The sequence below is a fragment of the Anabrus simplex genome, chromosome 1, assembly GCF_040414725.1.
Source record: "Anabrus simplex isolate iqAnaSimp1 chromosome 1, ASM4041472v1, whole genome shotgun sequence".
Lineage (NCBI taxonomy): Eukaryota > Metazoa > Arthropoda > Insecta > Orthoptera > Tettigoniidae > Anabrus > Anabrus simplex.
This window is the reverse complement of record NC_090265.1, coordinates 535525045-535550423: the sequence shown is the minus strand read 5'-3', so window position 1 is coordinate 535550423 and position 25379 is coordinate 535525045. Positions and strand designations below refer to the sequence as shown.

General features: G+C 38.6%; 1 protein-coding gene across 3 annotated transcripts in view; it reads left to right on the top strand.

Annotated features, from left to right (window-relative positions):
• Positions 1-25379, top strand: part of Tsc1 (tuberous sclerosis 1 protein hamartin) — a 442531-nt gene that overhangs the window by 169243 nt on the left and 247909 nt on the right. For all 3 annotated transcript variants that reach the window (XM_067135484.2, XM_067135485.2, XM_067135482.2), the window contains 2 exons: positions 8042-8154; positions 8272-8458. In XM_067135484.2, the coding sequence (XP_066991585.2) occupies positions 8042-8154; positions 8272-8458 (300 nt within the window). The remainder of the gene's footprint in view (positions 1-8041; positions 8155-8271; positions 8459-25379) is intronic.

The window sequence follows — 25379 nt, the reverse complement described above, 5'->3', positions numbered from 1 at the left end:
TCCATTATCCGAGTATTATGAGTCAATCTCTGAGAACAGAGCCTGGTTTGGTTGAACAGTCCGCCATCATACCGAAACTTAATTTCCACATCCCCATGGTCAATAGTAGAAGTCTCGTGAAGCATGGCTGCCAAGTACAGGGCGAAAAGAGTGGGGGCAAGCACACAGCCTTTCTTAAGCCCATTTGTGATAGGAAATTCTTCTGATAGCTCATTCTGGTGAAGAACTCGTCCAACCATTTCATCATGAAGAGCCTGGATTAAGCCTACAAAATGGTCAGGACAGCCAAAGCCCCGTAATACCATCCGCATAGCTTCGCTAGGAACAGAATCAAAGGCCTTTTGTAGATCATAAAATACCAAAAGAAGCAGGACTTGTTTTTCTCTGCATTTCTCTTGGATTTGTCTAGCACAAAAGATCATGTCAATAGTACCTCTTGAAGCCCGAAACCCAGATCGAGGCTCAGGGAGTACCATTTCGGAGACAGTCTGAAGACGGTTCAACAAAATCCTTGCCAGAACTTTTCCTGCTATGGATAGGAGGGAAATGCCACAATAATTGCCACAGACATGTCGATCACCTTTCTTGAAAATGGTTACTATGGTGGCATTTTTCATGATGGCAGGCACCTTCTGTGTTTCCCAAATTACTAGAATTAGGGAGATAAATAAATAAATAAATAAATAAATAAATAAATAAATAAATAAATAAATAAAATATCCTGGTCTTCAAAGATAGTTCACTTTGAATAAGTTCTAGAGCGATGTTATCTGGTCTGGGAGATTTTCTTGGTTTCATACTTTTGAGGGCTTTGGTGAATTCATGGAAGGTTGGTAGGACTGCCATCCGCACTTGCAGAGGATGTTGTGGCACATGTTGGAGGAAGTCTTCGGCAGCAGTTGAGCTTTGATTCAAAAGTAGGCTGAAGTCTTCCTTCCAGTGTCTTAATATGTCTTGACTGTCTGTAAGGATGGTGTCATTGTCAATAGCTTTCAGCGCACCTAATGAAGAGTGAGATGGCCCAAAAATTTCCTTTAGTTTTTCGTAGAAATTCCAAAGGTCTCTGGTAGTGGACAAAGTCTGGAGTTCCTTGGCTTTCTGTTGCCACCATTCATTTTTCATCTGTCTTATATCAGCCTGAAATTTCATCTTAAGCTCTTGGAAAAGTTCTTTCCTCACTACAGAGGAAGGTTCTTGTGTAAGGGATAGGTAGGCTTCCCTTTTTTTTTACTAATTAGTTTCAGGATGTTTTCATTATTATCATCAAACTAGTCATTTCTCTTCCTTTTCTCGTAGCCAATTGTTTTTCCTGCCAAATCTTTGATGAAAGTTTGAAGTGTTGCCCATTCCAGCTCCACATCCTTGGTATTGATTGGATTGGAAGTCAGCTGCTCTGTTGTCATTTTGGAATTCTTTAGCAACGGTTTCATTTTGAAGTTTGGAGGTATTACATTTCTTCCTTGAAGGGTTTGTGAAACGAGTGTGTGGTTTGTATTACAAGTTGTCCATTTCATGACCGTATCGATGTTTAATCAAGAAGTAAGTATAAATAACCACCTAATCGATACTTTATTATTACCTCAGGCAAAATTGAATAAAATTAAAACTTACAGGACATGTTTCGACCACTTAGTGGTCCTCTTCAGCTGTATAAATAAAGGGTCTAATCATAATTGGCATAGTTTCGATAACAGACAAGTATTAATACAAACTCTAGCAGAAACAGAGACAGCCATACAAACCCTTCCAGTCGACATTCAGAATGATGTACGGTACGAAGCAAAGAAAAAAATTCCCTCCATAATTAAAGGGTTACTAACCAATTCCACAAACACTAAGATCGAGAAGGATCTTCAGCGTAAAATTAGACAGAGTGATGTAGTGATAACAAAAGCTGATAAAGGTGGAACAGTAGTAATATTAAATGAAACCGAATACATCAATAAAATAGAAACTTTTTTCACTAACAACAAATTTAAGGTAATTGAGAAAGACCCCACCCTAAAAATTCAAAAGAATTTTAAAGGGATACTGAAGCAAAGCTCCTTCCTTTTTAACGACCAAGATATTCAAAAACTCATTAATATGAATCCAGGAGTTCCTAAAGCAAGAGCTATGCCTAAATTACATAAAAAGGATGCACCTATGAGACCTATAATTAATTTTCGGAGAAGCCCCACATACAAAATATCCCAATTTATTCATAGGTTCTTACCTCATAACTACGTATTTTATACCAAATCTTCGATAAACTCCAAAGAGTTCTGCATTGCTATTAAAGATTTCAAGTTAATTTCATCTCATGTAACAAGTTCCTTCGACCACGAACATTCCTATTAAGAACACCATTGAGATTATAAAGACGAATTTATTAGTTCACAAACGTATCAGTATACCTGAAATGGAAAACTTCATTACTATCTTGGAATTCGTTTTGAACCACAATTTCTTCTCTTTTAATAATAAAATATATCAGCAAGATGGACTTCCAATGGGAGCGTCGGCTTCTGGAATTTTAGCTAACATTTACCTCGACTATTTGGAACACACTCAGATAGTAGGTCACATTAAAGGACTCGATCTCTGGCTTTGATATGTTGATGATACCTATGCCATAATTAACAAGGAAATAAATGACAGTCACAGTATCCTTAATACTTTGAATAATTTAGACCCAAACATAAAATTTACAGCTGAAGAAGAAGAGAAATGCATACTCAATTTTTTCTGGATATCCATACAATTCGTAAAGACAACCATTTCCAATTTAAAATATACAGGAAATCCACTTTTACTCTGACCACAATCTAAAGTGATTCTTTACATCCCATCTCGCCAAAGAAATCTGCTTATTATAGTTTCGTCAACAGAGCCTTTGAAATTCCGCTAACAGAAACAGACAGAAAAAAGGAACTTTCTTTCATTCGTCAACAGGCTCTTCATAATGGTTTCAGTTTGAAATTCATCAATAAAATCATCACTAAATGCAAATACCAACAACAAATTAAACTTAAACAGCTTTCAGAAAAAGGAAAAGGATATGTAAAATTCACCTTTAATAACCCGAAGATTTACGAAATCACCAACTTATTCAAGAAACACAATACCAAAGTAGCCTTCTCTACAAACAACAACACGAAACATAGATTCTTTAGTCACAATAAAGCTAATAAACTTAAAGATGACGAATTCCAGGAATCGGGTATTTATAAGCTGACTTGTGCTCAATGTAAAAAAAACTTACGTGGGACAATCTGGAAGGAACTTCTTAATTAGATATCAAGAACACGTCAACGCTGAAAAATACAAAAGATTCTCTGCTATGGGATCCCATATGAAAGAGTCCAACCACAAATTCACCAATATAAAACAGGACCTTCAAATTATCTGTATGATAAATAAAGGTAATCTTATGAACAACCTGGAAAACATCCACATCGTTCTTGATAAATTGGAAAACGGTGAAGAGAATCTCAACGAAAACGAGCATAAAAACATCTTTTACGAGAATATTAGCAAATACTTAGAATGGGTAGACATGAAACAGACTAGACGAACAAGAGATATATTCAAACACGACATCGCAGAAGCACAGCCCAATCTCCCTCCTCCCTCACATGTTATTTTAGATGATGATAGAACTCTACTTCCCTTCTCTCCAGAGCTTACCATGAACTGTCAAACTGTATCACATCGTTACTTCACCAGGTCGCGCTCAAAGACAGAACCTCTAGACAGCGCAGAATAAACATCTTTTCCAAACAAGAACGAGAGGCAAGATGTCCTATTCTGATGACCTCCATTTTTATCAAAGGAGTCTCCAAAGAACTTTTATTTGTGCTTATTGTCATAATGTTTTTTCTTTTCAGTTCTTTATTTATACAGCTGAAGAGGACCACTAAGTGGTCAAAACATGTCCTGTAAGTTTTAATTTTATTCAATTTTGCCTGAGGCAATAATAAAGTATCGATTAGGTGGTTATTTATACTTGCTTCTGGTGTGGTTTGTGGCGCACCAAAATTCTGAGTCGGCTGATAAGAAGTCTATGATCCGTCCAACGGTCATCAATGTTTCTAGTTGTCTTTGTGATGGCGTCTTTCTTGTCACGTTGTCAGGTTATGATGTAATCAATGAGGTGCCAGTATTTTGAATGTGAGTGCATCCATGTAGTCTTGTATCTGGTTGGTAAACGGAATTGTGTGTTGGTGATGGAGTTCATGCTCAGCACAGAGACCAAGAAGAAGTAATCCATTTGCGTTGCAGTTTCCTATGCCATGATTGCCCATGACATTACCCCATAACCGATTATCTCTACCCACTCTAGCATTGAAGTAATGAAGTAATAATAATTTATCCATAGTGGGCACTTTGGAAAGTATTGTATTCAGTTGATGATAAAATTGATTCTTAGAATTTTCAGAGCTGTCCAAAGCAGAGATGAGAGTGATGAATTTATCTCCATAGAGTGGTATGTGGAGTGTCATGAGTCTTTCATTAACTGCAGTAGGTCTTAACCCAAGCATGTTTACCAGTTTAGTTTTCACTGCAAATCCAACACCATAAATTCAATGTTCACCTTCATTTTTCCCTTTCCAGAAGACTGTATAGCCTGAACTAGATTCAGTAACTTTACCCTCATTCAGTAATCTTGATTCACTTAATGCGGCAACGTCGATGTTAAGTCTTGCTAGCTCATGAGTGACAAGAGCCGTTCGTCTTTCAGGCCGGTATTACTGTTGTAAAGTTCTGATATTCCACGATCCTATAATCAAAGTTCTCTCATGTTTACGACCACAAAGTTGGGGTGTCCCTCTGGGTGCAGTTTCCCAGCCAGGATCTGAGTGTGGCTACCGATGTTTAGCCTACATATTCTAGGGCCTTCCCCATTTAGGGTGGGCAGCGGTGATCTTAAATCCTGCCCAGACACAGATGCAGGACCGGATTCCTGAGTAGCCACTAAGTCTCAGGAAAGGCGACCATCACACATCTGCCGCCAATGTACAGGTCCAGACTAGAAGCTTTGGATTTCACTCTAAATCTACTTTCACCATCCTTATCCCATCGCCGTTGGACTTTGTAGGAGTAGCAGGAGAAAATGCCATAAGCATGACTTTAAGGTGGACCTCAACTTGCAGGGAGGAGGCCCACACACTATGATTAGTTGAGTAGCGCCTTTATAGCCAGTCTATCTGGCTTTATCCTCTTCCACCTCCACAGCCGTTGGAAAACCATGACATTGGAAATGGATCCTCTTCCGCATGTTTTGCCGTTGGGCACATTATTTGTTAGGGCCCTCCATATTTACGAGGTTTGTCCGGAAAATACGTATAAATCCGTCGGGGTGACGTATCACGTATCGTGGAGGCGCCGCCAGGTGGCACTGCTGTTGTCGCCAATCTTCTCAACGCTCAGTTCGAGTCGGAGAGCTCTGCGTGTCAGTAGCAGTGTGTGGCTGCTTGTTGAAAGTTACCCGTTTTCACCTGCCGTCGGTATGGAGCTCTCTCAATGTCAAGTCTCAGAGCTCGTATGGCCCGAGTTCGGATTTGGCACAAGGGGGCAGGTGGATCCTTCATCACGACAATGCGCCCGCTCACACGTCGCTCGTTGTGCGTGAGTTTTTGGCCCGAAGCTCAATCACCGTGACATACCACCCGCCTTATTCACCCGATTTAGCCCCTTGTGACTTTTTCCTGTTCCCGAAATGCAAAATGGTGCTTCGGGGGCGGCACTTGGGTGATGTGGAAGCCATCAAGGGAAAAACGACATGGCAACTGAACAGCATCACAACTGAAGACTTTCAACAATGTTATCAACAGTGGAAACGGCGTTGGCAGAAGTGCATTTTGTCTCAGGGAGAGTACTTTGAAGGAGACCATATTGTAATACCTGAATAATTGTCAAATAAAGTTATTATTCAACTTTTATACGTATTTTCCGGACAAACCTCGTATGTACCCTGGAGAGAGGGTGTCCCAGTATTTTAAAGCCATACCATCTGTACTATCCCTAGAGGAATGGGTTGCCTCCTCCACCAGCTCCACCGTACTGAATCATATTCTCCGCTTTTGCTGCCGTTGAGATCTTCACTTGTTCCCTGAGCTGGGAACCTTTACCAGATCTTACACACCGGGTTAGTGTGCTTTGGGACTCACCTAGGCAGGGGCGCCACTCCTTGGGCAGGGCTGCCTCTAGGAGGGTCCCTACCTGTTACCTGTGAGTCAGTACATAACGGAGAAAATAGGTTTACAGAAACTACCCTTCAAATTCCCCTTCATGGTACCACTAAATTGAACAAATCCTTTATTTGCACTGCATCCCGTATCTTTAATGTCTTTAATCTTCACTGTATCAGGCGAGTTGGCTGTGCGGTTAGGAGCGCGCAGCTGTGAGTTCGCATCCAGGAGATAGTGGGTTCAAACCCCACTGTCGGCAGCCCTGAAAATGGTTTTCCGTTGTTTCCCATTTTCACACCAAGCAATTGCTGTACCTTAATTAAGGCCACGGCCACTTCCTTCCCATTCCTAGGCCTTTCCTGTCCCATCGTCGCCATAAGGCCCCTATTCACCGTTTCGCAAATAACACTAACTGTACCAAACTAAAGCACTCCTTAACATCTATCTTCCTGGAGGAGTATGCAAGGGGCTGAGATCGGGCATTCTTGTGCTAACAATCAGAAACATATATATGTCTAAAAAAATTGTTTCTCTGTTTTAGCTTTATATTCTTTAGATTCTTGTAGTCTAAAATAATAAATAGGCTTAATGATATACTTTCTTACTTGTTATATAATTTATCTTTTAACTTTATCAGATTTGGTATCTGTATTTTAATTTTTTAAAAGTTTAATATGTAATTTAATATTTTAATATTATAAATATGCAGTTAGCGTGTTCATAAACCTGTATTGTATTATACGTAGACACTACATAAAGGAGTTTTTCAGCCTCATTGGCATGTAAATCATAAACAAATTCAAATTCAGAATTCTCTGTCTCGACTCGCATCACCTTGCTCACAAATTGACCACAACCCCGACTGTATCGCATACATTACTGGCTAAGTTACGGGATAATTGTGGATTTGTTACAACATCCTATTACCACGGGCTATCCAGAAAGTTTCAGAATTAATAAATCAAACATCTTTGGTAAATCGGAGGTCTAGAGTTCTCTTGAATCAGCTCAAGCACACCTAGAAGTTTCCTGAACATACTTGAAACACACACGGAAAATTTACAAAGTTTACAATTTATACACATAACCATAATACATACCCTATGTCCGAATAAACATATGGGAACCAGTGACATATCACTTTCAGTGTGAAATGGAGATGGGTCAGAAATGTCCTTCATTAATGAATTTGCTATGATAGGAGTAAATAAGGAAAAATTGGCTAGCTTGCTTATACGAAGAGAGGCTCGATCTGTAGAGGGAGGGGTGTGAATTGCTGATATTTTGGGGCGAGGTAAGTAACTTGCCATGTTACTAGAAGCATGTAAGAATGGAACGGAGATTGGAGCTAGAAGAGAAGGTGCTGTTAGACCTTTCGTTATGAACCTAAATCACCATTCCTGTATGGGCCACATGTTTTGCTCACAAGTGTAAGTTGTAAATTAATAAAATACTTGTGAGTAACATATAAATGGGATTTTATTCAGTTTTCTAAAAGATTAATTTTTGTTAGACCAGCTTGAATTACATTGAATCTCAAACTTCTGGGGTTTGAATTACTGGCATTCTACCGTTTTAAGGGCATGCGTTAGTCTTCACTATGATTGTGTTCATAGATTGGTACAAGAGCAATTCATTTAACAAAGACCCTGTAGGAAACAAGTGGTAATTTTTTAAATATATTTTTAAGTACTTGTTTGTAACATATGGTTTTTCATATTATGTAATGAAATATTTTATATTGAGGTTGAACATGTGCTCGTCTTCAAGTAGAGTAAGTTGCAGTTACTTATCATCTTGAATGAATATATTTTTGAAGTATTATTTGTAAAACAAATAATTATGATTTATTTTTTATTTTCTTACAGACTGAAACTGAAATTCTCTGCTTGATGAGTGCACTTTTGGTTATTATAGTACTGCTTCCAATGATTCCTACTTTAATCGGACCCTTTCTACAAGACATCTTTGAAATCTTTAGGTGAGGGCCTTGACATATTACAGATTATTTTAAAAATATAATTTTTGTATTGATCAGCATTAGAAGAAATTCAAGTTTATTCTGATTTTTCAAGCTTGTAATATTTTTATTTTCTAGTCGTCTGGCTGCATGGAACACCAACAATCCTACAAAACTTCCTGAGGAACATTTACTCCATCTACAAATTAGCCTGTATGTCTTGTTTCACCGTTTGTATGGCATGTATCCATGCAACTTCCTGTCCTTCTTAAGGCATGAATATGGACAACGTGAACACTTGGTGATTTTCAGCCACACTATCAAGGTATTAAACAATTAAAAACAATTTATTTTTGTCTTTTGATATCTTTGTTGTTCTTTAAATGTTAGTTACATATTGCTTCTCCTTACTTGTTAACTGTGGGCCATCAGATTTTTTGTTTGTTTGTATAAAGTACCCTGAGCTATGAACTCACTATAATAATGTTTCCAACTCTTCTGTGTCCCTTAGTACCATTCCTGGTATTAAAATTATCTATATCAATATTACGAAAGCTTCATAATTTATCTAGAGAGAATCTGGAGTTTGAGTTTTATCTTTTTCTTACTATGTAGCAAATATTTACAAAATTAAGTACATAATGATAATAAAAGTGCATAAATATGAAACATATTAAATATACAGGTATTAATAACCTATACAGAGAACAAATCTTCCACGATAGAAATATACTGTTTTAATTTGGCATTTAAATTTGGCGTGGTGTGGCAGAAGGTGAACGGACTAACTAGCCTGCTGGAGTCATGCCAGTGACAGAGTACCGGTATTACAACAACTTGCATTCTTTACTAACCTGGAGAGAAGTGAGGACTTTATTAATATAAGTTTCAAATTTCAAGTTTTTAACTCATTCAATTTTCAATAAACGGCCACATTATCGACTTTGGAATCAGATTTAATTTGCCTGCCAGTAGTTTGAGTGCACCTGTCACAAAAAACGTATATAAAATACTATCTTACGAAGGTAATTCATCCAAATTTTGCATTCGTCGTTGAAGGATATGACTAGAGGCATGATTTTTTCGCATTAACGATAAACACGACAAAAAATATTTTGAAGCGATTTTGCGATATCTTTACGAGTCATATGTTTCTGCTTAAGAAAATATGGATATTATGTTCGCAAATTAAAGCGATAAGGCCATTTTAAAGCGAAATTCAATTATTTCGCGATAAGCGCGATATTACAACGAAATCTGTAGTGAATAACGAACTTGACATTTTATTCCAAGATTATGTATGAAAAGAAAAGGAAGACCGAAAAAAGATTCATCAACAGATTAATGTTCTGGAAAATCTCTTTAAGACATGGCATCAAAGAAAAGGGGTTGGCTCCAGGTTTCTTACCAAACGAAATGTTTGGAATGTTGTTCTTGTGGTGGCTGGTAATCCACCCCAGCCTGTCTCCTCACGGCATTGTGCAATCCTGGAATAATCATCATCATCATCATCATATTCTTTATTCTTTCTCCAGATCTACATAATATGTATATCATCCATTTATGTGGAGAAAAAATAACAAATCATACCTAAACCAGCTCACAAAAGGAAAAGGAAAATACTGTCACCTGATAAACAAACAGACACATGAACAAAAACAAATAATAATAATAATAATAATAATAATAATAATAATAATAATCATAGGGAAAAAAAGGGCAATAGGCAGAATAAACACTGCCGCCTGACCCAAGATCAGCCCTTATTGATAGTCTGATGGCCGTGGCAAAAATGTAGTCTGGGAGTATAATAATCAGAAACTAAAACAATAACGCATTGCTGTATATAGATATTAAACAATAACATATTGCTATGTAGGATGCAATAGTGTAAGCAGACGGTGTCTGTTCTTTAAACACGCGGCATGACTCTTCCGGCCTGATACGTTACTCAGCACAATCTTTTCTGAACACTGACCTTCCTGTATTTCTACTTACATTGCAAACCCAGCTATCTTGTTACCTCCATTGCCGTGTCCTTGAGCACTCTTTCTCCTCCCGTTTCATTGTTACCTCCACTGCCGTGTCGCTGTGCACTTTTTCTCCTTACGTTTCATTACTATTGTCCGTTCTTGAATTCCACTGCCTCGCTACACTTATTTACTTTTATCCACACACAGTTCACCTCCTGCTAATTTAATACTTGTTCACTCTTATTTCAACTGCAAATAACACACATCCTCCACTATTCCCTTTGGCTTAAACAATTTACTTGCTACTACTGCTTGTTTTTTTACTTCTTGTCATTACACCTACGTCCAGGTTACTCGTCTCCTCCCACCTTTCTTTCAGGCTCAAGCTCCTCCCTTTTGCCAAGCCACCTCGTGCTTCTGTCTTCTCCCTTTCACTCCGTTTATGTGCACTCGTCACGTCTTGTGGTTCCTTCCCCCCCGTTCACTCCATGTTTCTTCCTTTCGTCTCTGGCACTGAACTCCGACCTCATCTCTTCAATCCTCGTCTTGGACTCCCTCCTCATCTCTTCAATCCTCGTCTTGGACTCCCTCCTCATCTCTTCACCGATAACCTGCAAGATCTCCTCTATCGTGATGTCTCCTTCTCTTTGCGAGCTCTTTTCTAATGCCCTATTTTCCTTGGTTTTTCCTTTGTTTCCATGCCCGTCTTCACCAACTATACTATCTGTAGTTCGCATTTCTTCCACCCTCTTCCCCATTACCACTTCCTTCTCATTCTGCTCCATTTCACGTAATTTCGTTACTGTCCAATATTTGGTCCATAGACCATTGGTTACCACTAATAATTGACCGTTGATGTAGGCTCTTAACCCTTGCAATCGAGCCCGGACCAAATGTCTTTTCAGGGTGTTTATATTCTTGATCCCATCTCTTCCCATATCTCTTTTAATCCAAATTTTTGCTCCCTGTATATTATCCGCTCCTCTTATCACTATTTCCGCCATCAGGGTGGAAAACAACTTCATTTTTATCGGTCTGTTACCCCGTGCTTTACCTATCCTTCCCACATCGTCAATATCAGCTTCGCTAAAATTGATTTTCATCATTTTTTGGATGACTTCCACCACTTTGTATATAGTCAGCACTTTGTCCTCACCTTTTTCTTCTGGCACCCCACATATGAATAAGCATTTATTCCTGCGTTCTTGGTTACCATCTTCTACTGCTGACTTCAACTTTACCATCTCTTCCTCCATCTTCCTTATTTTCATCTTGAGTGATGTAATTTCTCTCTCGTTAGTTTCCACTTTGGTCATTGTTTCCTCCGTTTTTCCCTGTATCCATCGCCTTATATTTTCAAGTTCTTTCACTTGTTCCTTGATCACATTTTAAATCTATTCAAATGGGCAAACTTCTTCTACAACTTCTTTGACCACTTTTCTTATGACTTCCACGTCTTCCCAGTTCATGTTGCCACTGTGAGTCGGACCGGGATTTGTTTCCACACCCCCTATAATTAACAGTACCATAATCACCGCTGCCACCTGTATTATCTCACCCATCATTCTCGTTTCTACTTTACCTCCTTCACTCCAGGCTGTTTCCATCTTCCATCTTCCCTGCCATCTTCCAATAACCACCCGATATTGGTCGACACCAATCATCTTCCTCTTCCCTCCCGTCTTTCTTCCCACTCACTGCACACACTGCGCTTCCGCTCTACCGGCACTGTCAGCTCCGAACGTCTGCTTCCGTCCGCTGCTTAGGTAAGACTCCAATCCTGGAATCCCTAATGACGTCTACAAGCAGCACAACTGACTGGTGTATTTCGACTTCATGGTCAGGTAAAATTAAGAAAGTGATCGCAGACAGTAGTGAAGATGGGTCGCTCGACAAGGGTTACAGTGCACAGCAGAGCTAAACAGTTTGCGAGTGAAGGTTTATACGTTTCGGAAAGCAATATTTTAATGTGTAAATTTTGTAATGTTCGTATCGAGTGGAAGAACGAAGATACTGTCTCAAAACATTGTTTTAAAAATAAGGAACATTCAGAACGTAAATTTAGCACTCCAACAGTGAAAGGGTAGGCACTAATAGAACTCTCATTAGATATGCAAAAGAAAGCTAAGAGTGAGAAAAATAGAATTTATTCACGAAACAACAGCGATGCTACTCAAAGACTACATCCCGCTGGAGAAGGTAGACGACCCTGCAGTCTGGAAATGGCTTCAAAAGTATGTACCAGGTATGTACAGTCTATCAATTAAACCTCCACAATCAACGATCAGTGATAGTAATTAAACCTTTAATGATTAATTTTTAAATGTCATTAAATCGAAATTAAAGCAGTGCGGCAATATCTATTTCGTGAAATAACGCGAAAATTAGTATCCTTCTCGCAAAATCATTCAAAAATTAATGCGAAAAAATCATGCCAACTTTTAGAAATGAAAAATAGGAAGATGTTTAATTCTTGGATTTCATCATATATATTGCACCACGGTCTAGGTGAAGAAAGATCAAGATAAAAGGCATGCATATCTACAGTTACAAAGCGAATTGACCATTAAATTCAAAATCTTAAACTAAGAAAACATAAAAATGGTTACAAGAAAATGTACCTAATCATTCTCATTTATGACACATACGAATAATAATACACATTTATGTCACACCGATACATGCAACAAAATGCTTTATAGTTTCCTTTATTAGACGGTAAAATGAAAGGAAATTTATAGGTATCTCTGAACACTTGGACATAACATTTGTTATATTTTTTGGCCATAACAAGAACAGAAAATACCAGAAACTGTCACCAACACAACTCCCTAAAATACACTCAACTCATTAAAATTATGCACTGAAATACGTGAAACTACCACATACAAAACAATTCAATATGCCCCATACATTATTAATATATGACTTTGACCGAGGGGGGGGGGGGGGGAGAGAGACAGAAACACAAGAAAAAACACGAGCCTACACCACCAACAAAACTACGCACAGAAACTATGTTAACAGTGTGCGAACCACACAATAATGAGCTCATTCTTTTGTTCCGATTAACTGAGTCGCTAGCATGCGCTAGCCTCTCGTGCTTGGAGGATGATTTCCGTCCTCCCGAATCTCCAGCTGTACAAAAGCACACCCACTGCTGTGGTGAGCGGGAAACACGATACATGAAGGCGATGGACGAAACACTTGCGAAATAAAGCATAACATAAATACTCTTGAAAATGAGGTTGCATAATGTACATAAGCACATAAGAAATTATCCTTTATCCTAGGGGAAGAGTATTGACCATACTGGAGGTTATAAAATCAAACCCCATGGCGCAAACGCCCCGAAGGGCCATGGCCTACCAAGCGACAGCTGCTCAGCCCGAAGGCCTGCAGATTATGAGGTGTCGTGTGATCAGCACAACTGATTCTCTCTGCCATTATTCTTGGCTTTCTAGACCGGGGCCGCCATCTCACCGTCAGATAGCTCCTCAATTGTAATCATGTAGGCTGAGTGGACCGCGAATCAGCTCTCAGATGCAGGTAATAATCCCTGACCTGGCCGGGAATTGAACTCGGGGCCTCCGGGTAAGAGGCAGGCATGCTACTCCTACACCACGGGGCCGGCACTGGAGGTTATACCGGTGAAAAATAGGAAGAAGTAAAATAAATCTGAAAATCAGAAGACGAGTTAAAAACGGAAAGTTTCTGTGTAAATCAGAAGGGTTGGTAGGTATGCATACTTCATTCCTTGAATGACTGCTGGTTGTGGAAAGGGTTTCATTTAAAATTATTAAAAAGGACAGATGCAGGTACTCTAAAATGATCACAATTTCGGATGATGCGTCTGACTCGTACTTTTCGTATTTCTGAAACGCCTCTGTGTCTACAAAAAGGTTATAAATGATGATTATTGTCTTTATTTTCTCATTTCCAATTACTGCGGTTCTTTTGCTTCATAGGCTGCACGTCTTTGGAAGGACTTGGCACGACACTTTCACTCTCACTTCAGTCCTCTCCGCATTGGAGTAACTTGTACTGTCGCTTTCACTACCCTCGCACTCTCGATTCATTCTCAGAAAAGTCATTACTGCCAGAATCACTAACTAAAACACTGTTCACAAGCACTTTCAAACTCTTATCATTACTGCATGCATAATTACTGAATAACAATCTCAGTTTTGCACAGGAATACACAATGCCTTTTTTACCAACAGTGCATGACCCAGGTCCCTAACAGTGTGTACTACAAATATTGCAAAGGGAATATGTAATACAGAGATAAGTGAGATATTGTATCCTTGCGAGCTGAGCACATAATTTGATTCATGCGCCAAAACACCATGCGCAACCACAGGTCTTCAAATGATGCAAATGGGTTAAGGATTTAAACAGTAACAAGCATAAATATTAATACATTTCTAAATATTTTTGCATGTGATTTGATGGAATCTGATGATAATCTTTCAAGAACGAAACATGTCATTCTATTTTAATTGTTTCTTTTGTAGGTATAATTCTGTTATCATATGTTTCCTTTTCCAGGTACAGTAGTTTATAAATTTATTGATTCTAAATTAGTTTCGGCAGACTGAAGAAAATAAGAAATAAAACACTAATTCTTTTAGTTGCACTTTATGAAGCCTTGTCTTGTCTTGTGAAAATGTGGAATCTTTTGTGAAATTCGTTGTCTATAAGATGTAGACTATCATATGAAGTTATTTGTTGTTTCCCAATCATGGTAGTGCTGTACAGAAATAAAGAAACAAACAAACAAACAAACAAACAAGAAATATGCCATTTTGCAAAATTTACAAAGATATGCAAGATTTAATAGCACGTAGGAACCTCTGGCCTATGCACATCAGGAAAATCCTATGGATCAGTGAATTGAAATATGTAGAGGTAGGTTACCATCGACCGAGTTTTGTTTTTGGAAACTGATGTCCAGTGGACCTTTCTTTATAGAGTTGTTGAAAGCTTGCCGTCAATAAATCAAACATGATAACCCGAAAGAAATTACTGAATTCATAGGCATTTGGAAATGACTGGAAAGATATGTTAAAAAAAAGGAAAAAAGACTGATATCCTGAAGAAAAGGATGAAAAATATTGGCGAATTGTGATTCATATATGGTTATAATTTGTTTCATTTGACATCTTCTTGTAGTGCCTTCTCCATTACTGAAGGTTGGCTACAATCACAGCGAAGTCTGTATGATGTTCGGCTGTCCTCATTAGCCTAATGGAATCTAGTCATGTCCAATCCCGTAAATTCCTCAGCGAAGAGTGCTTCCTTCGACCACGACCCCTATGTCCATCAGTTTTACCATGCATGATGAATATAAGTACTTTTCATTCCTCATAATATGCCCAAGGTGGGCTGACAATCCTTTCTTGATTGTACACATCAACATTCATTCCAGTTTTAAATATTCTTAGTAATTGTATTTTACATATAATGTTAAGAGTGTAACATTTTTGTACATATCTAGATAATTATTCAATATTTGAAAACATTTATTTCAGTTCATTTTATTTTTCAGACGCTAGTAAAATAATAGGCAAATTTCCTTTCATATAAAGAATATTTCAATTGCTAAAGTTGACTTAAGGGAATAGTTCCTTTAAAATTAGGATTTCCAGTCTTTTGTGAAATACAGTAAGTCTGACTCTGCAAAAGATCTGGAGAAATTGCTGAATGGTATGGACAGTGTCTTGCGGAAGGAATACAAGATGTAAATAAATAAGTCCAGAACAAAAGTAATGGAGTGCGCTCGAACAAGGTCAGGTGATGCAAGAAATATTAGATTATGAAATAAAGTCAAAGGAAGTAGATGACTATTGTTACTTGGGTAGTAAAATAACTAATGATTGCAGAAGTAAGGACGTCATAAAATGCAAACTAGCACAAGCAAGGAAGGCCTTTCTTAAGAAAAGAAATTAGTTCACCTCAAACTTTTTTTTGCTATTTACTTTACGTCGCACCAACACAGATAGGTCTTATGGCGATGATGGGAGAGGAAAGGCCTAGGAATGGGAAGGAAGCGGCCGTGGCCTTAATTAATGTACAGCGCCAGCATTTGCCTGGTGTGAAAATGCGAAACCATGGAAAACCATTTTCAGGGCTGCCGACAGTGAGGTTCGAACCCACTATCTCCAGGTTGCGAGCTCACAGCTGCGCGCTCCTAACCACATGGTCAACTCGCCACATCAAGCATTGATATAAGAATTAGAAAGTTGTTTTTGAAGACCTTCATCTGGAGCTTGGCACTGTATGGAAGTGAAACATGGACGATAACTAGTTCAGAAAGAAAGAGAATAGAAGCTTTGAAATATGGTGTTACAGAAGAATGCTAAAGGTGAGATGGGTAGATTGAATCACGAATGAAGAGATACTAAATAGAATTGGTGAGAGGAGATCGATGTGGCTATATTTGACCAGAAGAAGAAATGGAATAATAGGGCACATCTTAAGACACCCAGGTCTTGTACATATTTTTTTTTACGTCGCACCGACACAGACAGGTCTTATGGCGACGATGGGCAGGAAAGGCCTAGGAATGGGAAGGAAGTGGCTGTGGCCTTAATTAATGTACAGCCCCAGCATTTGCCTGGTGTGAAAATGCGAAACCACGGAAAACCATTTTCAGGGCTGCCGACAGTGGGGTTCGAACCCACTATCTCCAGGGTGCGAGCTCACAGCTGCACGTTCCTAACCGCATGGCCAACTCGCCTGGTTCCCACATTTGGTTTTTAAGGGAAGTGTAGGTGGTAACAACGGTAGGGGTAGACCAAGGTACGGATATGACAAGCGGATTAGAGCAGATATAGGATGTAGTAGTTACGTAGAAATGAAAAGGTTAGTACAGGATAGGGTGGCATGGAGGGCTGTATCAGACCAGTCTATGCACTGATGACTCAACAACATGTGTGCATTTTACATAATGTACAGTATGTTCGAGTATGGTGAAAGATATAGGCTATCTACCGTTTCTAAAGATGAGATGAAAATATTAAAAGGCGTGTAAGAGACGAGAGAGCAAATTCGCTAAACCTCTTCCGCTGGGGCTTATTAAATAACAGTGTATTAAAAGGTGTGTAAAACACCAGACAACAAATATAAAAACATTTGCACTGGAACCCATAAAAGTTTCAACACATTATTGCAGATCACACACTTTCTAAAACAAATAGCTGAAGCCTTATATTATTAGGAGGTTAAACTCAGGCGTGTGCGAGAGAATGACTTATTTTTTACAAGTTGCTTTACATCGCACCGACACAGGAGAATGACTTTGACCGTCATCTTGAATGCGTCAGTGATTGACTTGAGTAGAAACTCGACTGTGTGAGTTTCAACATATGTGGAACCATTGAAAGATGCGGATGCCTGTCCCCTTCCTTTTTTTTGTCTTCATTAGTAAGGGATTTCTTGACTTTTTCAGTATCCATAACTAGGCTACCACAAGACAAACGTGCACCACGGTTATGAGTATGTTCCTCATCCCGTAGGTAATCTAGCACACAGCAAATGATCGCTACACTTCACTGTATCACTCAACACAGAATAAATGTCTAACTTCTGAATGGAATTGTGAACTACGAGCACAAAAAGGCTTACTAGGTTGTACAGCAATATCAGTGAAAATCGGAGAACAAAATTGACCTTTCCTGAGGCTAATGGCTTGCTTCCCTGAGGTGTAATTTTCTCTCTGATGTTCAGGAATCCAAGGCTGTTTCCCGTTTTCGCACAACATTCCCTGGCCTGCCTCCTGTGGCAAGGGCGCTAATCTGCGTTGGAAATCACATTCCTTTCACAATGGATGACAAAGAACGTTTTCAGGGCCGGGAAAAATGTGATCGTACTAAGCAAAAAACTTAATAGTGAAAATTTGTGACGCGATGAGCTATAATACCAACGACATTTCGCTATAGCGTCCGGCTCCATGGCTAAATGGTTAGTGTACTGGCCTTTGGTCACAGGGGTCCCGGGTTCGATTCCCGGCAGGGTCAGGAATTTTAACCATCATTGGTTAATTTCTCTGGTACGGGGGCTGGGTGTATGTGTTGTTTTCATCATCCTTTCATCCTCATCACGGCACGCAGGTCGCCTGCGGATTTCAAATCAAAAGACCTGCACCTGGCGAGCCGAACATGTCCTCGGACACTCCCGGCACTCAAAGCCATACGCCATTTCATTTCATTTTCGCTATAGCAAGTAAAATTTCTTCCGTTGTGAATTCTCGTTATAACAGACTTCTACTGTATTTGGTTTTTCATTAGCAGCAAGCCGAAATTTAGTTCCAGTATATGCTGAGTGAAACGATCATGAACTTTACAGGGAAATAGTTGTTTATCTACTGTAATGTTCTCTGTTGGTTTATAGCACAAAATGCAGTTCTCTATTACCCTGCAATGATCAAAAGAAGCTGCGCAAAGCTCACTTCTCCGCGCATTCTCTCAGAGTGGATGAGTGACATCATAGAGGAGTGGTGAAGGGGTCACATGCAGTCTGACCACCGTACTGTACACAATGTTGTTAAGGCACGGTGACAAGAGTTTTGTTGTCTCTTCTGTATCAGTTTTTGTGCTCTTGTTGTTTTGTCTGTTTTATACAAATTTTCTTTCTTTAGTTGTAATTCTGTAATCCTTTCTTGCATAGCGTGTACTGCATTGGTAAATGATTTTATGTCTATAGTGATGTGTAGCATGTTATTCTACCAGACTGAGTGGCTCATAAAGTTGAGGCACTGGCCTTCTGACCCCAACTTGGCAGGTTCGATCCTACTTCGAAGTCTGGTAGCAAATCTGGGCAGGCATCAAGTGGACAAGCCTGGGAAATAGTCTATAACGTAGCTGCTTGCCTACGTCTCCGAAAACCGTAAAAGTAGTTAGTGGGACGTAAATCCAATATCATTATTATTAGCATGTTATTCTAGTGATAGTGTCATTTGAATGTAGTTATGGCTCGGGCATAGTTTACGATCGTGATGAAAATGAAACAGTAACAAAAAAAAGAAAAAGAAACTGTACCTACATTGAAGAAACTGAGTAGTGTGTTAAAATCAGAAAATATACTTGATTGTAGCTGAGAGTATCTTCAAAGATTATTGAAAGAGATGGTGTTCCGGTGGACTAGGTGCTGTAATACTCGAAAGTTGTTGATAGCAAAAATCTATTGTGTCATGAAGGGGAAGGTACCTCAGAAAAATTTGTCAGTACAGAGAGAATGGTCGGAAAATAGTGTATTTAGATGAGACATTCCTTCATTCTACTCGCTCTGTCCCATCATTCTGGCAATTTGATACAGAGCTGGAAAAATTACAAGCTATAGGGAAATGTCCTCACATTATTGTAATGCGTGCCGGGGGAGAGGAAGGCTTTGTAAAGAATGCCTTATTGATATTCATATCAAAGCAAAACACAGGGGACTACCATGATGACATGAACTTCACCAATTTTTCATCCTGGCTGGAATGGTAACTGCTACTGAACTTGCGTCAATAGTATTCGATAATACTAGTTATCACGGTGCACAAGAGAATAGGAAGCCAGCAATATCGTCACTCAAAAAATATAATTGATTGGCTTACACACATCCTCTGTCCTCTGTACGTACGCTTATTGGAACAGTATATTTCTCGAAAATATGGTTTACAGCTTGGGAATCGTAAATAGTTCCATTTAACTCCATGCTTAACATTTTGTCGCTTTACTTTCCTTTTTTAGTTGCATTGCGTTTCCAGCATTAACTAAAGAATAACCTTAATCTATTAAAGTAAACTGTTTAAAATAGTGATGTCAGTGACATCACTGATGAAGGGAATGAATATTTTTCTTGAAACATGTATGATAAAATAAATAAATCAATCATTAAAAGTGTATTGACAAGGTGGACCCAACATAAACTGTTTGAAATAGATTTCTTTAATAGATTCAGACAAATCAATACAGGATCAAATAAATAGCCTACCTATTATGGTTAAGTTGATCAACAGAATAACCTCAGTTGATGAGCCTGACTGCAGCTACTTACAGTATGTGTTAATGACAGCTTGACAGCCAGACTAGCATATGCTTGTCCTTGATCTTGTATTGTCGGGGAAGATCGGGATGAGTCAGAGCGAGCTGCACGAACCAAACTAGCCGAGGGTTCTTTTGTTTGTTGTTGGTTTACAAGAAAAGGTTTCCAGATTGGTGATGCTGCTGCAAAGCAGTCTGTTCGGAGATGCTGCAAACAGGTGAATTTTTCATCAAAACAAGTGTAGCGGATGATTTCTATAAATTCATTCCTGGCCATTGTCCTGGCGAAAAATGGTGGTTCATAAGATTTCGACTACATTGTTAAGATGGTTTTCAGTACCATATACTCCATGAACATACCTTATAGCAATAGTAAGTAAAGTAAGTTCAGTAAGTAATTCGTCTTTATTCGTGGTGAAGTTGGGGCTCAAGGCCCTCTCTCACACTCCACACAACATTAAAATTATAAAGTTATGTAAGAAAAATAGTAAAAATTACAACAAACCATGAAAAAATCAATATTATAGTAGTACTAATAACAAATATGAAGATAGTAATAATAATAATAATAATAATAATAATAATAATAATAAAATGTATAATATGACAATACAAATGATAACAATTATAAAACTAACAATAGTAATAATGAACGAAAGAAATATGGTAAAAACATACAGCTAGCAAATACATTTTTTTAGGAAAATACTAGCTGATGTACCCATGCTGCGCTATGGGATTGGATTCTCAGAGAGACTGACCTTGTGGTTTTCCTAACTGAAGTCAACATAGGTCATTACAAAAAGTTGGTAGGAAAGTAGCGATTAAAAGCAATGAGGTTTTCCTAACTGAAGTCAACATAGGTCATTACAAAAACGTCGGTAGGAAAGTAGCGATTAAAAGCAATGATATCATATAAAATACTCGATCAAATGAAAAACCGCACATTTTCTCACTTTGAACGAACAGGACTACGGTGCCGATCTAACAGTCCAAAGTTCCAGAGCTGGAATGATCAAAGCCACAGATAGCTGTGATTCGTGACCACCCTTCGTCTTTTTTTTTTTTTTTTTTGGCAGGGAGGGGGTCGAATAGTGGAGACTCCCATGGCATAAACTATGCCCTTCTACTAATCTTTTTCCTACGAGTGCCCAATGAGTCGGAAAATCTTAATTCACTACACTGGCGGCGGAAAAATCTGACGTGGAGACAAATTTTTCCTCCAAGCAAGGGGAGAAACCCACTCATCACTGCTAATTTGGAATAAAATGAATGTAGAATTTAATAAAAGTAAAGAGGAAGAAGCTTTAATCAAGAAACGGCTCTTTTCAGGGTCGAATTTTGAGTTATTTAGTGAATTGTGATGCTATAATTTGGAATAGGCCTAAATTGTTATTCTATACCAGGCCATACTACTACTACTACTACTACTACTACTACTACTACTACTACTACTAAGTGGGCCTCTGCCTTAAGTATGCATGCTGCTCATTCAAAACAGCGCGTCAGATTAGGGATCGCATAGCTGGAATACTATGATGAACCTGTGTATTACGTACCAGTTGTATCAGAAAGTGTATGAACCAGAGGAATGGCATGCTAAAGAAGAAAGTTTTCTATCTCCCCAGCTATTTTCCGCTAATATTCAGTCAGGCTGTTATACTCGGTACGCAGCAGTAATCCCATCTATTGGAGTTGAGAGGCAGCATAAGAGACAAAGAACATCACATCAAACAATGGTCAATGTAATGTCACTGTTGAACAATGCTATGCGCTTTTGATATTGTAGGTCTTCACATTTAGTTTTCTTCCGACTCTGAAATACTACTCTGACCATAGTCGGTACGGTAAAACTGATTAAAACATAAATGATCGGAAATTGTATTCAATATAACTTTTGTTATGCAATACTTTTCGATAGCACCAATAACATAGGTATTTAAAAATTACATTTTAGGCGCCTTCCCCTAAACTGCAATTCCATCCAGGGTGAATAAATTTGTTTATAGCTGAGACTGTTGTTTCTCATTCCCCGACTCTGTATAACGATTTTCATTAAATTCTGTTAACCCATTTTCTCGTGGCTCGGCGTTGATATGGACTTAGCAAAAAAAAATTACAATTTCATGAATATCTGTTTTATCACAGTTGGTACGGTAAAAATGTATAAGACATAAATGGTTGGAAATTTAATTCTATATAACTTTGGTTATGTAGTATTTATCGATACAACCACTAATAATTTAAATATTTGAGAATTAAATTTAGGCCTTCCCCTAAACTACCATTTCACTCAGTGTTAATAGAATGATTCATAACCTAGATTATAATGGCTCATTCTCCGACTACGCATGCCAATTTTCATTGAGATAGGACCACTCATGACATAAATATTCAAACATTAAATTTCTTGACCTTCCCCTAAACTACCATTTCACTCAGCATTAGTAAAATTATTTATAGTTTAGATTGTAGCGACTCATTCCTCGGCTTTGAATACCAATTTTCATTACGATAGGACCACTAATAACATAAATATTTGAAAATTAAATTTTAGGCCTTCCCCTAAACTACCATTTTTGTCAGCGTAAATAAAATTATTTATGGCCTAGATTGTAGCGACTTATTCCACGACTTTGCATACCAATTTTCATTAAGTTCTCTTTAGCCGTTTTCTAGTGATGCGTGTACATACATACATACATACATACAGACAGACAGACAGACAGACAGACAGAAATTACGGAAAAGTAAAAAGTGCATTTCTTTGTTACTGTGGACATGACCGATACAGAAACAGCATTCTTTTCAAATTCTGAGCAATGTACAGACAAAACTCTTATTTTATATATATATGGATGTTCATTGACACGCTCATTCACACTTCACTCATCATACTTGTTACCGGTACCTGGAAGTATTCAGCAAATGATTTCTTCGGCAATGTATCTAAAATATCCTACGAGAATGCAAATCACTAATCACTGATGTGGCACTGTCTGTGAAAGAGTGGTTGTAATAGTTAGAATGAATGAGGCGTAGAATTACAGAGGAGTCAGATCATGTATGGTGGTTATGATAGGAGGAGAGGTAATTTAGTTTGACGAAAGATAATTTGGTACACCTGAATTTAGAACTCCATGCGGTGATTGCAATGCTCATACACTCAAAGCCGTGACAACACCCTGTAATAAGGTTAAATGTGAGAATCATGTCACAGCTTAATAATAAATCTACTACATGCATTGAAACTCAGAGCCTCTTATTACTTTTTTGAGATATGTCCATAAGTAGAGTGCCAACAGTAATCTAGAATGGGTAAGATTAGGAGTTATACCACTTGTATTTTAAGATATTTTGGAAATACAGTAAAGTAGCTTTTGAGAGAAAAAGGGATTTCTGAATTTTGAGGGCATGATTTGTCACTCACATATCTGGCTGGTTCAGTCCGCTATGGTAATAGAGTAGACCGTACAGCTAGGAACTCTGCATGGAGTGTCGGGCAGCAAGAAATAACTTGTCCTCCTAAGAGGACCAACGGGTTTGGGTGGATGAGTTCTTGTCGGTGGTGTGATGGTCCCCTCAGTGTAGAAAATGACACTGGAACCTATCAAGCAGAGTCTGTTCTCATGTTAGGAGCATCCTCATTACCTGTTGGCAGCAGCTCTAAAATGCCTTTGGGAGAGACGAGCCCATCCTAATAGCCTAAAAATGAGTGAAAATAAGGTGCGGCCTCAGAAAATGCTAGGGCATCCCCTGCTGCAGGTGACGCACAGTTCTTGAGGTATTGGGGAAGCTGCGACAAGTATCAAAGTGTATCTGACTTGGGACAGTCAACATCCTTTGACAGACAAGACCAAAGAGCTGGTAGAGTTCATGAAGGAGAAGGACATACACATCCTTGGTCTTAGTGAAATAAAATGGAGAGGAACAGGGGAAAGAAAACAGATGGGAGGGCCTTTGTTATGGTTGAGGACAGATAGCAGTAAACGGAGTAGGAATGATCATTCAAAAGGATGTCCTGGAATATGTGGAGGAGGCGAAGAAGATCAATGACAGAATGATCATAGCAAGGATACAGTTTGAGACAGGAACACGAGATCTGTTCTAAGTATATACTCCACAAACTGGAAATAAAGGAGAGATTAGAGAACAGTTTCTTGAAGAAGTTGAAAAATACATAGAAGACAAGGAAGTAATTATAATGGGAGAACTGAACACACTAGTGGGAAGAGAAGAGATTCTGAGGCCATATGGATATGGCAACAAAAATCAAGAAGGGGGTATGTTAATGGACTTTGCCAGAGGAACCACATGGTCGGGAAGAAAAATAGCCAGAAGATAACCAGGTATGGGTGGGGAGACAGTGGAATGAAAACATTGATTGATTACATGTTAGTGTTAAAAGAACATCGGAGAGATCTTAGGGATATTACAGCTATGCGTTAGGAAGCCTTTGGGGGCTGACCATAGAGAAGTGAACAAAATTGTAAGCAGGCAAAGTCACAAAACTACAAGGAAAAAGAGAAAGAAAGATTAGGGTCTGGAGATTGAAGGAAAAGGAGGTTCAGGAAGAGTTCAGGGAAGAATTACAAGAACTGATACCAATAGATAGATATTAGTCATGTTGAACAGGAATGGAATAATTTAAATGGGCTGAGTGGCTCAAAAAGTAAAGGTGCTGGCCTTCTGACCCCAACTTGGCAGATTCGATCCTGGCTCAGTCCGGTGATATTTGAAGGTGTTCAAATAAGTCAGCCTCGTGTTAGTAGATTTACTGGCACATAAAAGAACTCCTGTGGCACCTTGGCATCTCCGAAAACCATAAAAAAGGTAGTGGGACGTAAAGCTAGTAACATTATTAATAATTGTAAGAGTGCATTTGTAAGGTGTGCAGAGAGAATATGTGGCATAACATCATGAAAAGTAATAGAGAAAGAGACAACATGGTGGGAAGATAGAGTGGAAGATAAAGTAAAGGCAAAGAAGAAATCGTAGAAGGGATGGAAAACACAAAAGACTGAAGAGAGTAAACCCAAAATGAAAGCGAAAAGGGTTTGCAAAAATGTGGTAGCCAAAGAAAAGTTGGGAAACATTCACCTGGAAGTAAAGGAAGATTTGCACTGTGATGAAAAAATTATTGTTGGGAATCATAAGAAACTGTAGAATGAAATGGTGAACACAGGATTTGTGAAGAATAAACAAGGAGTAAGACTGGCAAAACCAGAGGAGATTATGAAGA